The following is a 13,873-nucleotide window of genomic DNA, read 5'->3' as shown; positions in this document are numbered from 1 at the left end:
AACTGCTGCCCAGCTTTGCAAACCCAGTCAGGTACTCTTTTTTATGACGTGCAAAAGAATTTTTTTCCCCCTTTGCCATGAAAGGCACAAGCAGAGTCACAACCTGTGAATGTATGGATGCCAATGAGTGCTAAACACACACTAGTGCCAGGAGCTGCAGAGACCTCAGAGACGTCAGTCCTCCTTCTGTTGCCTCCTCCTGTGGAAAAATGCAATTTACACTGTAAATCTATCTGCAGACTTACAGCAATCACTGCCACGTCAGTATCAGGGCTTTTATTGACTACAGCTTGAAGTTCTTGAGCCAAAAGGTTTATTTAACCAGTGTCACCCATAACAGGTATGCAATAAAAAGTTCTACTGGATTCACTTTCTATACACTGTACATACATTTTATAACAAAGTGATATTGATATCTGGGCTAAAAAATGGTATCGTTACAACACTAGTTTAAATAAGATTTTTGTGAGCATAGGTTAATAACAACCTTGTAGCAAAGGCGTGCGTGTGGCTTGCCTGTAGTGAATGTCGTTAAAAATCCCAGTCGACGCATTTTCAGCAATATCCTTCGACGGAGCCTGGGGAGAAAGCCATTGTCTGACGCAACCACGCGGCTCTGCACGTTTTTTTCCAAATTCCTGCCCTTTTTCGCCCTTGGACAGTTGAGAGATGCATATAGCATCGTTTCGATGCCTTTTGACTAAATTTTGAATGCGGTTTTCTTATCTTTTGTTCATCTTCGCTCGTGTCGTAGTTTGACACGGTCGCCGCCATGTTGTTTGTTTTCCAAACCCATAGCAACAATCCTCGTCTCCTATTGGTGCACGTGACCTAAAATGGCTTCACACACTGACGATACGACTCTGCCGTATCAATATCACTGCGCCACGGGGGAAAAAAAGACCGACACAAAAACGCTAATTACTAAAAAAATGACTGGAAACCGTGAGTAGAACTTTTTTTTGGGTACTAATTAGCAACTTATGTAAATTACAATGCAGAGGTTATGTAGATCCACTTTAGTGGAACGAACCAACACAATTTTCGCTCAGCCAATACAGCCTAATAGAACAACTCAATACTGTATGTTGAGAAACCTCTGTGAAGTTGGCCCCCCATCAGACGCAAATTTATAGAAAAATGATGTCATCCGTTTGTGCTGTAAATACAGTGGTACCTCTACATACAAAGTTCATTCGTTCCAGGACCTCGTTTGTAAGTTGAGCAGGATTTTCCCATAGCAATACATTATGATTCGATTCATTCGTTCCACAGGCCAAAAACCTACACTAAATCCTTAATAAATACTGCTGGTACTATTACAAATGGCAATTACACATAGCAAAACAAAAAAATTATAAATAAAAATCGGAATAATATAATATTAATCATAATAATAATTCCTGTAATAATGTAACGAATCGGGTTATAATTTGGCGGACGTTTTTTGCCTTACCTGAAAGCACTGCGCCCGAGCGCGGTGAGCTTGAGTTTCACTTTCAATGTTTTCTTGAGAACACCGTCAACTTTGGCGGTCAGGAGGAGGTGTTTTGTGTTGAATAAGTTGTGAAATAAATGATAAAAACGTGACGAAGCTGGCGATTTCCTTGGCGATATTACCACAATAATAATTGTCAGCTTAAAGAGCATATGACACCAGAAAAAAAGTCTTAAATGGCATTATTATGTGAATTAGAATCATATTTTGAAACGATTCGACTATATACAACAACTTAGCAAAGCGCAGATGACGAGAAATTAGTTTTTTAATCTGCCGGTTAGCCACGCCTACCATTATAGGGCTTTAGCGTCCCCAACAGGTGGATGACGTCAGCGGTAGACTGGGCTCATCGGTTTTACTATTCAGCCCATTGAGGGGGAATTGTTCAGAACGAGGAAAACGCGACGAAGAGAGCCACAAAATGTCATTGTTTCAGTCTCTCTACTCCCAATATTTTTACAGGATATTCTTTTTATCCAAGTATTTTTCCCCAATAGCTATATAAATGGCTTGAGGAGGACCAGTCAGCCCGTCAAGGGGGAACTATTCACAATGAGGAAAACGCGACGAAGAGAGCGGCAAAATGTCATTGTTTCTGTCTCTTTACTTCAATATTTTTACAGGATATTCTTTTTACCCAAGTACTTTCCCCAATTGCTAAATAAATGGCATGGTCATGACAAATAACAATCTTGTGCTAAATGGAATATAAAATAATAAAAATCCATTTATTCAAGACGACATGGCAAAATTACTCCACAATGGTCAAAACTGTCGACTTCACCTTTATTGTCACACCTCCCGAACGATATTTTATGACACCTAAATCGGACATATGTAATTTCCCTTCCCCGGCTTAGGAGAATGTAAACAGACCAGAAGGAGTGACAGCTAGCCGACATGCTAACCCGAACCGAGGGATGTTTCAAAGTCTTCGAAGTGGAAAATCACACATAACTAGCCTGGATTATTTGACATGACGACCCGGTTGTCGAGTTTCTTTGCGGATCGGCAAACCGCCCGGCGGAGAGCAATTTACAGTTCGTTCCCTGGAGGGTGGCTGGAGTTGTTGTGCAGCTAACGTGCTAACAGCTAACTGCTAATGAGCATGAGGATAGCTTTTTACATGCCTATCAATGATCAAACGTAAGTAGTCCTTTATTTAAAGGAATTTTATAGTGTTTACTTTGTAATCACTGTATTCGTATTTGACATAATACAAAACAAGATGTTTACTCACTTCCTTGTAAGTCCAATGGTCCCACAGTAAATATCCACGGTGAATGGGAACCTTTTGAAACTCCAAAAAGGCGCATACGCCTCTCCCGCATACAGAATGATTTTTCTGCAGCCGTTTGGCTGGCGTGATGCAAAAAATAAAAGTATTAATCCGCAAAATCAGCTGAATCCTTCGTCCTCATACACAACAGTACACTGTATAGTGAAGAGAACGTCTTCTACCGTACACGTCACAGCGCTCTCCTCCTCAATGCAAGACCGAAGCCGGAAGTCACTCATTTTCATGGCGCGGGATTCAAAAAACTAAATAAATATAGCGATCGCTTCCACACACATCCAAGCGGTCCATATCATTCAGGGGCATAAAATACCGCGTGTATTATGAAATAAACATGCTTTTTCGTGTCACAGGCACTTTAACTTATAAAGACTGGCGAACGGTGGTCGGTCGGAGGACCATAGAGATGAATTGTTGAGCCAGTTCACGGATGCGCACCCCACGCTCATATTTTTCTATAATTTGCATTTTCATTTTGAAAGTAAGTGATACCTTTTTCCTTGTTTCACCATCTGTACCAACTTTTTTGAAACCTTTTGTGTTGATTTCTCACACAAGAAAATCCGCCGTGCGTTCGTCTGCGGTGCTGCTGTCGTGTCGTCGTATTTCGAGCATGTCGTTGGATGTAGAAACGAATGGCAAGTCAAATTTTACGTCGGATATCAAAAAGATCGTGTGTCGACGCGATCGTATGTCGAGGTACCTTTGTATTTGTTTGTGCTGTTATTGTTTTTTAGATGTTGATATACTAATTTTGAGAGATGACGTCACACAGCCCCCCCATTTATTGCAAAGTGGACCCGAAATGGTGGCATTTGTTTTTGCAACGTTTGTGCTGTAAAAATGCTCGTTTGTGCACCTGTCGGGAGTGGGTGTGTTGAGAGTCTCGTCATCACTCGAAATTAATACTTAAAGCCCTCCCATTTACTGCAAAATGGACCCGAAGAGGTGCCATTCATTTGTGCTACGTTTGCGCTAGTTGTTGGGACACCCCTGTTATTGAGAGAGTTCGTATGCTTCGTCAGCCGCGATTGACGTCATCACTGAAAATTAATATCTCAATATCTATACAACGATAGCAGCACAAACAGATTTTTTTTTAGCACAAACAAGCACAAGCACATCATTTTTCTATAAATTTGCTTCTGATAGGGGGGCAACTTCACAGAAGTTGTTGAGAATTTTCGTGAAAATAATTATATTTTGTTATTTACTTGTTCCTCCGGGAAAAGAATTCCTCTCTGCGAGTTGATCTTCTTGAAGAGGTCTCCGCCCTCACAGTAGCCCATAACAATATACAGACAACCTCCCTCTATAATTTCATAGAGCATAAGGTAAAATTATTAAAAGATCATTGCGAATCATGATGCATAATCCTTTCACGTTTGGAGCCGGCAATCTACTTAAGGATACCTTCGAAAGACTCCTTATACTTGACAATGTTGGGATGACTCATGTTTGCAAGAACGGCAACTTCTTTCCGAGATTCTTGTCTCGCTTTTTCAGACATCTGGTAATATATGTAGGTAATGGATCAACATCAAAACTGCAAAAATATGCATTATATTATGTCATTGGAAAAGGTCTTACCCCGGATATGCTGACCTCCTTGATGACATATTGGTGCCCATCCTCCTTGTCTTTGACAAGTACAGCCTTTCCAAAGGAACCTTCCCCTATTTTCTTCACCTTTTCATATTTATCCATATTAATGGAATGAGAGGCATGTCATGCTGGTGTTGTAAATTCTGTAAACTAGGGGAATACAAATAGGAACATGTTCCTTAGAAAGAGGTCTCTATTCTCAACGCCTTGAGCATATAAGCATCACAGGGCATTCTCCAAACTTAGGCAATGCCTTAAATTAAAATATGTAATAATACTCAACGCCTTGAGCATATAAGCATCACAGGGCATTCTCCAAACTTAGGCAATGCCTTAAATTAAAATATGTAATAATATCTTTAATATCTTTTGGTCGACAATTGCTTACTTGAAGAACGACGTGAAATACATCAACCAAATATATCCGTCGTAGGCACTTGCGAAAACCCGCCCTCTACCTACAAAATGGCATTCCCGAATTTGTCATCTTTTTGCGATTCCAGCACCACATGCCCTCTTGTGGCAAGCCTTGAAACTATCGTCGCGGAAATTTTATTGTTTACTCCAAATTCAAGGTCAGGGTCTTGTTTTGAAGCTGACTATATGGCGGATCCACCAATGCTAATTTCAAGAACAATGAGGTTAGTTGAGGTCACTTATTAATGACTTGAATAATAGGGGGTTTCAAATTGATATGGGATGATGAAAAAATATATAGATTAAAAAATATATGAAAATATATGAAAATATATGATTTTTACCTGCGGGGTTGTTTTTTATGTTTTATATTACTTGTATATGAAGTTGTTATGATGATGCCCAGAGGTGAGTAGTAACGCGTTACATGTACTTTGTTACATTTTCTTGAGTAACTCTTTTTCAGAAAAATGTACTTCCAAAGAATAGTTTTACGAAGCTATTCTTTTTACTTGAGTAGATTTGTGACGAAAAAAACGCTACTCTTACTCCGCTACTTTGGGCTACACAAGCGTCGTTACATTTTTCCTCTTTATTCTACACATTAGATTTTTTGGGGGGCCAACGATGCCAAGAGTAGAGACGTGCCTAGTGCATTACTCTGGTAGCTCTACCGATTTCACCAATGAGACATCGCAGCAATAATCACATGAATCCATTTTACCAATCAGACGCAAGCTTGCCGTTCTATCTTCACGGCACTCTGTTCAATCATAGGGTGTCTTTAAAGCACCGTAAAAAAAAATGAAGTATTTGATACAGAGCGCTCCCCTCAACCTGACTCCAAAGCGCAGATTTTAACCTCTGCCAGTTTTTATTTGGCACCGGTTGACCACGGAAAACGGAGATATGATCTTTTTAATTTGAAAATAGTAATTATGAAGGAACTCTTCACTATAAATGCTCCGCATGTGTCAATCATCGTTTAAAGGGATCCACGGATGGAAAGACTTGTAGTTGTTAAAAGATAAATGTTATTATGTGTTAAAATAATTTTATATGAAGACCACTGATGGTTTTGTTTTTTTTATATTTGTAAAATGAGTTTAACTACTACGTCACCATTGTTGTTGACATCACATGGTTACGCGCCGGGCTTCCAGAGTATGATTCGAGCGACATAAACATGCCATCTGTTTAACCCTTTCAGTTTGAACCCATGAGGAAAATTAATGAGCATGACAGCGCTGTTGATATTTCACAAAACGAGCAGCAAAACCAAAATGAACAGGATGAGACGAGACGAGAGTATGATAAAACCCTGTGTTTTGCCAAAATGTGCTACACCAGCGAAACGTTCTACAAGAGGCAAATTTGACACCAAAAGTACCGTATTGGCCCGAATATAAGACGGCCCTGATTATAAGACGACCCCCTCTTTTTCAAGACTCAAGTTTGAAAAAAAGACTTTTTGAACACCAAATTAATTTTTATACAAAAAATAATTACAGTACATCTGAAACAAATAATTATAACAATATATTTGAGAGAGAAAAGGCATGTTATTTTGCCTCATTAAAATCTTAATATCTGAAAATTTAAATATGTAAACTAAAGTGCAATCACATTCGTAAATGAATGGCTTCTGGTTTTTTAAATGTAAATAAACCAATCTATTGTGATAAAACAACAAAATTGCAATAACTGCATTAACTATCAAAGTGAAGTCTAACTGTAACTGTACTCTTGAAACAAATCTGAATAGGGAAAAACATTGCAATAAAATAATGCAAACTGGTTAAACTAGTAGCTGAGATCTGTCATGACAGGACATCGCTTCAATGATGTCTGGTGCCATCTAGCATCGTGAATGGGGAGAGTATCAGAGATCTGTCATAACAGAACATCGCTTCAATGATATATGGCGTCATGAATGGGTATAATGTCTAGACCACGAATATACGACGACCCCCTCTTTTTCAATCATATTTCAATGCAAAAAACACTGTCTTATATTCGGGCCAATACGGTACTACCGTGTGCTTTCAGCTTGTTTTGTTTAGATGCATACAGACAGAACATACTGAAGGTGCCTTAAGAAAATACTTAAACATAGTAATATCAAATAAGGGCGGTATAAATCTGCTACGTGACTAATGTGGTCATCAGATCAACAATCTGCTTTAAAGCTACCAAAAGAAAACACAATGCTTAAAAGTATGAGAGGGGACACATGTGCAAAAAGTATTTTGAGGCAATGAAAAGGTAATAAAAGACTCAATAAAAACACAAATATTAAGTACTCGCCACTTTTAAACAATGTGCGTATTGTTCCTCGCGTAGAAGGAATTGCAGTAACCAGGTAGAGTCCGTCTAGTTACAGTGACAAACTACGTCATCATCCCGAGCGTCCATTGAGCGCTTAAACATGGCGCCCTCCGTAGGTCAAAACATGAACTAGATATAATATTTTCAAATAAATCAGGCATGAAAATGGGTCAGGGGTTAAAAAGGTGAGAAAGGTGCGGAGGAAATATGTTCCGGCGTTCTGCCAAAATGTCCTCCGTCGGCGAAACGTCCTACATGAGGCGAATTTGACCATTTTAATTTTTCACATAAGGCTTAAAGAGCATATGACACCAGAAAAAAAGTCTTAAATGGCATTATTATGTGAATTAGAATCATATTTTGAGACGATTCGACTATATACAACAATTTAGCAAAGCGCAGATGACGAGAAATTAGTCTTTTAATCTGCCGGTTAGCCATGCCTACCATTATAGGGCTTTAGCGTCCCCAACAGGTGGATGACGTCAGCGGTAGACTGGGCTCATCGGTTTTACTATTCAGCCCATTGAGGGGGAATTGTTCAGAACGAGGAAAACGCGACGAAGAGAGCCGCAAAATGTCATTGTTTCAGTCTCTCTACTCCCAATATTTTTACAGGATATTCTTTTTATCCAAGTATTTTTCCCCAATAGCTATATAAATGGCTTGAGGAGGACCAGTCAGCCCGTCAAGGGGGAACTATTCACAATGAGGAAAACGCGACGAAGAGAGCGGCAAAATGTCATTGTTTCTGTCTCTTTACTTCAATATTTTTACAGGATATTCTTTTTACCCAAGTACTTTCCCCAATTGCTAAATAAATGGCATGGTCATGACAAATAACAATCCTGTGCTAAATGGAATATAAAATAATAAAAATCCATTTATTCAAAACGACATGGCAAAATTACTCCATAATGGTCAAAACAGTCGACTTCACCTTTACTGTCACACCTCCCGAACGATATTTTATGACCCCTAAATCGGACATATGTCATTTCCCTTCCCCGGCTTCGGAGAATGTAAACAGACCAGAAGGAGTGACAGCTAGCCGACATGCTAACCCGAACCGAGGGACGTTTCAAAGTCTTCGATTTGGAAAATCACACATAACTAGCCTGGATTATTTGACATGACGACCCGGTTGTCGAGTTTCTTTGCGGATTGGCAAACCACCCGGCGGAGAGCAATTTACAGTTCGTTCCCTGGAGGAGGATGGCTGGAGTTGTTGTGGAGCTAACGTGCTAACAGCTAACTGCTAATGAGCATGAGGATAGCTTTTTACATGCCTATCAATGATCAAACGTAAGTAGTCCTTTATTTAAAGGAATTTTATAGTGTTTACTTTATAATCACTGTATTCGTATTTGACATAATACAAAACAAGATGTTTACTCACTTCCTTGTAAGTCCAATGGTCCCACTGTAAATATCCACGGTGAATGGGAACCTTTTGAAACTCCAAAAAGGCGCATACGCCTCTCCCGCATACAGAATGATTTTTCTGCAGCCGTTTGGCTGGCGTGATGCAAAAAATAAAAGTATTAATCCGCAAAATCAGCTGAATCCTTCGTCCTCATACACAACAGTACACTGTATAGTGAAGAGAACGTCTTCTACCGTACACGTCACAGCGCCCTCCTCCTCAATGAGAGACCGAAGCCGGAAGTCACTCATTTTCATGGCGCGGGATTCAAAAAACTAAATAAATATAGCGATCGCTTCCACACACATCCAAGCGGTCCATATCATTCAGGGGCATAAAATACCGCGTGTATTATGAAATAAACATGCGTTTTCGTGTCACAGGCACTTTAATATTCGAGTTAGCGGGGGTTTAATTAGTTTAAGGAGTTGATTTCAACCACCATTGACTCGCGCTAGCTTAGCCACTCCGGAGCCCTGAAACTAACAAATAACTGGCAAACTGCACAGAATTTGTTCAAATCAACTCCAACGACTAATTAAAATCTGGCTAACTCAAAGATTAAGCCTATGTAAAAAATTCTGAACTTCCCCTTTAAAATAAAGACCATTGAATATGGCCATTAAAATGTTGTCTATAAAAGTTTTAGAGCAATAAAACAAACAACAAAAATGAATGAAATGAACACAAATCCTTCAAAGTATTTCATAATGGGTCCAAATTATTTTTCGAACATATCATGTGACTATAGCACCTTAAAGACAGCCGTTTGCATTGCTTAGCCAAAACTACAGCTGAGGAGGCAAGATGGATATTTAGAATTTCTTTAAACCTAAGCTTTCAAAACCTTCATCAACAACTGAGCTTGAACCGAGGATTGAGCACGAGCAGTATCAAAAAGTCCTGGCTGTCGTGTTACCTGTTGTGCTGTAATTCCAAGTGGTGCTTGAACTGGATGCTTATAGCTGTTGACAGTCTTTTTGAGCCAGCGCAAAGTTCGCAGCGCACAGAGATATTTTTGTCATCTTTACTGGACAAAAATGTGAAGTAATGGCTGTGTTTCCAGTGTGCAAATGCAGCCGTTTGTAGTATATCTCCTGCCTATTTCATTGCATCCTGGCGGGGTAGCAAGGCTATGTTGTTTTGGCCGCAAACTCCCAGCGCTCACAGCTCATGCATCATGGTAATACACGTGACCCGTTTTTTTCCCATCCCCCATTAGAAAATGTGACATGTGATGTCACTCCCATGACTACAGTATTCTTCATTCTACATACATTATGGGGCAATAACAAAATAGTAACGCACAGGCATCAAGGAAAGTAACTTTAATCAGATTACTGATTTAGAAAAATGAACGCGTTAGATTGTCCTTTACTGAAAGAAAGTAATCAGATTACAGTTACGCATTACTCACATAATGCGTTACTGAAAACACTGCTTTTATATTACCGTTAAATACACAAGCTTGACGCTAACTGAACGGGAGCTATTTTTTCACCGGACGCTCTGGCAGTGTTCAACACAAGCTGCAACGAATGGCAGTAACTTTGTCATACCGCAAAATATGAAAACGATTGAAACCATTACTTACCAAATTCAATATGCTGGCAAATGCATTCATCAAAAAAAATTGGGAGTGAGACCTCACCTCGTCCAGCGAACTTGAATTTGTGCTTAGGACAAGATCATCTGTCGCAATTAGCGATCTTTGACGCTCTATTTTTCCCCCCTGCATACAAACTTGTTTCTCTCTCAGCGGCTGTGATTAACCTCAATGAAGTTGCTCTCTTAGCTAAGCCGTGCCTATCATTCGTCTTTGTAAGTTTTTAGTAACCTTGAGTATTGAATTTGAAAGGAAAATGTGTGTTTTGTTTTAGGCGAACTTTTTCATGGAGATAAACTGTTGATGCTACTCACACGTGGAAAAATACGATTGTATAATGTTTTAAATGTATTCATTTGGTATATTTCAGTTACCACGATTTGAGATCAATAAATTGAAGAATTTACGCCTTGTGTTTGGAGTGTTTGTTTTTAGGTTTGCTGGAATAGCTTCACTGACAGTCGCAGCATCAAACAGGGGAAGGGGATAAGCGCTGCCGCGCCAAGCCACTTCTGGCTGCATTTTCGACACATGAAAAATAACGAATACGTACTACTGTATAACGGAAAATTTTAGTGGTTTTGTAACCGCGACGTTTACATAGCATGGTAAACCGTGAAGGTAACCGGCACATGCCTACACCCGATCCCCCACCCCCTTAAAAATTTTCTCTTCGGATCTACATGATTCACGTAGGTCATCCTTTTTTACTTCAAAACGGCGAATTTCGCCGAAAGGTGAGAGATTTTCATGCCTGATAAATGGCAATATTTTCTGTGTTACTAATAACATTTATGTAAAAGAGAACAATTGTGGCTTATTAAAGTCTACAAAGTCTTTAAGTCTGAGGTTCCCTTAAACCTGTAAAACAGTTGGTGTGGCAACTCATTGTGTGTAAGTGAGCAGCTTGAGTAGATTTGAGTGGACCCACTCAATGAAGCATTTAATACAGACAAGAATTTTCCTATTTAATTCTTGTTTAAAAATACTTCGGTGGGACAGTAACATGTTTAAAACTTGTCATAAGTATTACATTTGAAGTACTTAAAAACCATTTATTAAAATGTGTGTGTATATATATTAGGGCTGCAGCTATCGAATAGTTTAGTAATCGAGTAATCGACTGAAAATTCTATCGATTAATCGAGTAATCGGATAAAACAAATATATTTTTAGGTGAAGAGCAATTTTAAATATACATGAGAAAACAAGACATTTCATCAAATCTTGAACCATTTTCAGTCAATCAATGTCTTTATTTTCAATGTATATTGTTGAAAACAGCCAACAATTGCATCTCAAACTGTAACTAGAATTAAAAAAAAAGACTAATTCACTGCTTTCACTCGAAAAACTTTTTAGATCTTATATATATATATACGTAAATATCTTACCTTAAAAATGCCGTTACGCTTGATAAAACACATCACTTTTTTCCCACGTGTTTCAATTGAATTTCTATTGGTGTCAAGCCATTTTTAAGTTCTAGTTAAGTTTTAAGTTAGTCTAAACTGTAAGTCCTGTTAGGATTTTGAGTTTTTGCAGTGTTCAAAATAAATGTATGATACAGGCTGTATTGGAGCACATTAGGGACCAGTGCTACTTGGTGTTTTATCCAGCAATGACTACTGAGCTAAAATTGATAGTTAGCATTATTGAGTTTTTATTTTACACCCTCATCACTCCACAATGCTAAGTTATGTTAAAGCCTGTATGTAAGACACGTTAGCCACGCATCGACAGTGGTCATAATTAATAGAAACCTAGCCCTCCGCAGGGCTAACGTTACGTGAGCTAGTAATGACAGTAACGTTAATCTTATTTATTAGCGCTTAGAGCTCTTTATTAGCGCTTAGAGTTCTTTATTAGCGCTTAGCGCTCTACTGCTTTAAGATGGCGGCTGTTTGCTAACGCTGCCCAGACGCGGCCGAGTCTGATATGGTGCATCTAGGTCAACATACATGTGATCTTTATGAGACGCAGCAGACGCTAACGGCAAGTAGCATCGTGCGGGCTAGTATTTAACAACGTCGGCGTCGCTTGTAGCGGCTTTCAGCTGCAGTAAGTTTTTTTTTTCCCCTTCTTCCTCCCCGCACGTGACATCAGCGCGTTGTCCCGCATTAAAAGTAGTACGAGCAAAACGTGATGCTTAGAGCTGTCAAAATAAACGATTACTCGAGGTGAATAAAATTACTCGGATCAGTTTTTAAACTCGAGTTACTCGAGTTGCTCGAGTATTCGTTTCAGCTCTAATATATATATATATATATATATATATATATATATACACACACACGCACACACACATATATTTTTTTTAATTAAACTTCGGGGAAAATTTTTGAAAAAACATGCCTCATATGCATCTCTTTCCAATGCTAAATCTGAATAAATACATTGAACACACACACAGAAAAAAAAAGTTTTTTGGTTTGGGGGGTGGGGGGCGCCACTTTTTGGGTTTTTCCACTTATCGCGGTAGGTTCAGGTCCCCATGAACCGCAAAAAACGAGGGCTCACTGTACCATATGAATGTCAAAGATGATGATTTGACACTAAAAATGAAAAAAAAAAAATTGTGAATCTTTGTTTTAATTGGCAAGAGGTCGATCGTTGTGCCTAATTAGGTCAAATGTCAAGTACATGACGTACATGTCATAAACATTATGTACTGAAAATTTAATTAAAAAAAAAAAAAAAAAAATGACTGAGACATAGCTCAAAACATTGAGTCCACTATGATTCATCCTTATTTGATCACAAAAAGTAATGGGGTTACCATTGTGTCAATGGGCCAATTACTGTATAAGTGCACTTTTCCCCCTATAACTTTTTTTTTTTTTTGGGGGGGGGGGGGATTCTGAATAAAATAAAAAGTGACATTAGTAAATGAGCCTTGTAGGATTCAAGCAATTTATTTTTTTGAAATATGACATGCAATGTTTTTCCTCCAAGAGCCTACCTGTAGATATAGGCTAAATAGGCTAAAATAAAGACTAATATATTAATCGGCCCTATTTGACACAAAAAGTATGATATAATAAGTAACAGCGGTCCCAAGTCTTGTCTCCCTTGAGGTAGCTGGCTTTCCTGCTAAAAAATACATCATATATGCTGGTTTCTGCACCAGCAAGACCAGTACCAAAACACATCAAATCCAGCAATGCTCTGCTTGATTTATTGTGTTATGGTACTGGGTTTGCTAACGTGGAATTTTGTTGAGGTTTCACTTGACATAGGTACTAGCAACACAGTTGTTAATATTAAGGTTACGAGTTAGCTTCACGCAATTTGAGAAAAATACTCCCTCCTGTACAACCACGAGCACACGAAAACAGTCGTCTCATATGTACACTTAACGTTTCTACTGAACGCCATCAAAATATGGTGAAGAAAGACAGAGTTGTCTTACCATTAGCGATTCTATCGAGCTGCATCGGGTCTCGCTGTACTGCTGCAGCGCCAGAGTCGGGTCTTACCTAGCAAGCTAATAATTGCGTCATTCTTATTGGCTGTAGTCAACTTTGGCGATATTCAACTGGTCTATACGACTGTCCGTCATGAACGATGCAAACAGGTTCCCACCCACAACAACACAACATGGCCGGATGTTTGTCACTGACGCTCTCCATAGCAACCAAAAGACGACCCCGCACATTTTGGGAGAGGCGGTGGAAAATTGCTGCCAACTTA

The 13,873-nt window shown here is 39.0% G+C and overlaps 1 protein-coding gene across 7 annotated transcripts in view; it reads right to left on the bottom strand.

Moving 5' to 3' along the window:
• The window catches only part of nek1 (NIMA-related kinase 1), an 83,580-nt gene extending 69,919 nt beyond the window's left edge, over window positions 1-13,661 (bottom strand). For all 7 annotated transcript variants that reach the window (XM_057840994.1, XM_057840993.1, XM_057840999.1 and 4 more), the window contains exons 1-4: window positions 13,593-13,661; window positions 4,389-4,553; window positions 4,212-4,308; window positions 4,013-4,110 (exon numbers count right to left, since the gene is read on the bottom strand). In XM_057840994.1, coding sequence (XP_057696977.1) covers window positions 4,013-4,110; window positions 4,212-4,308; window positions 4,389-4,505 — 312 coding nt within the window. In that variant the 5' untranslated portion in view covers window positions 4,506-4,553; window positions 13,593-13,661. The remainder of the gene's footprint in view (window positions 1-4,012; window positions 4,111-4,211; window positions 4,309-4,388; window positions 4,554-13,592) is intronic.
• Window positions 13,662-13,873: the final 212 nt, after the last annotated feature.

This window comes from Corythoichthys intestinalis, chromosome 7 (genome assembly GCF_030265065.1).
Source record: "Corythoichthys intestinalis isolate RoL2023-P3 chromosome 7, ASM3026506v1, whole genome shotgun sequence".
Taxonomy (NCBI): Eukaryota; Metazoa; Chordata; class Actinopteri; order Syngnathiformes; family Syngnathidae; genus Corythoichthys; species Corythoichthys intestinalis.
Note: the sequence above shows the minus strand (reverse complement) of the source record. Positions and strands in the feature narration are given on the sequence as shown.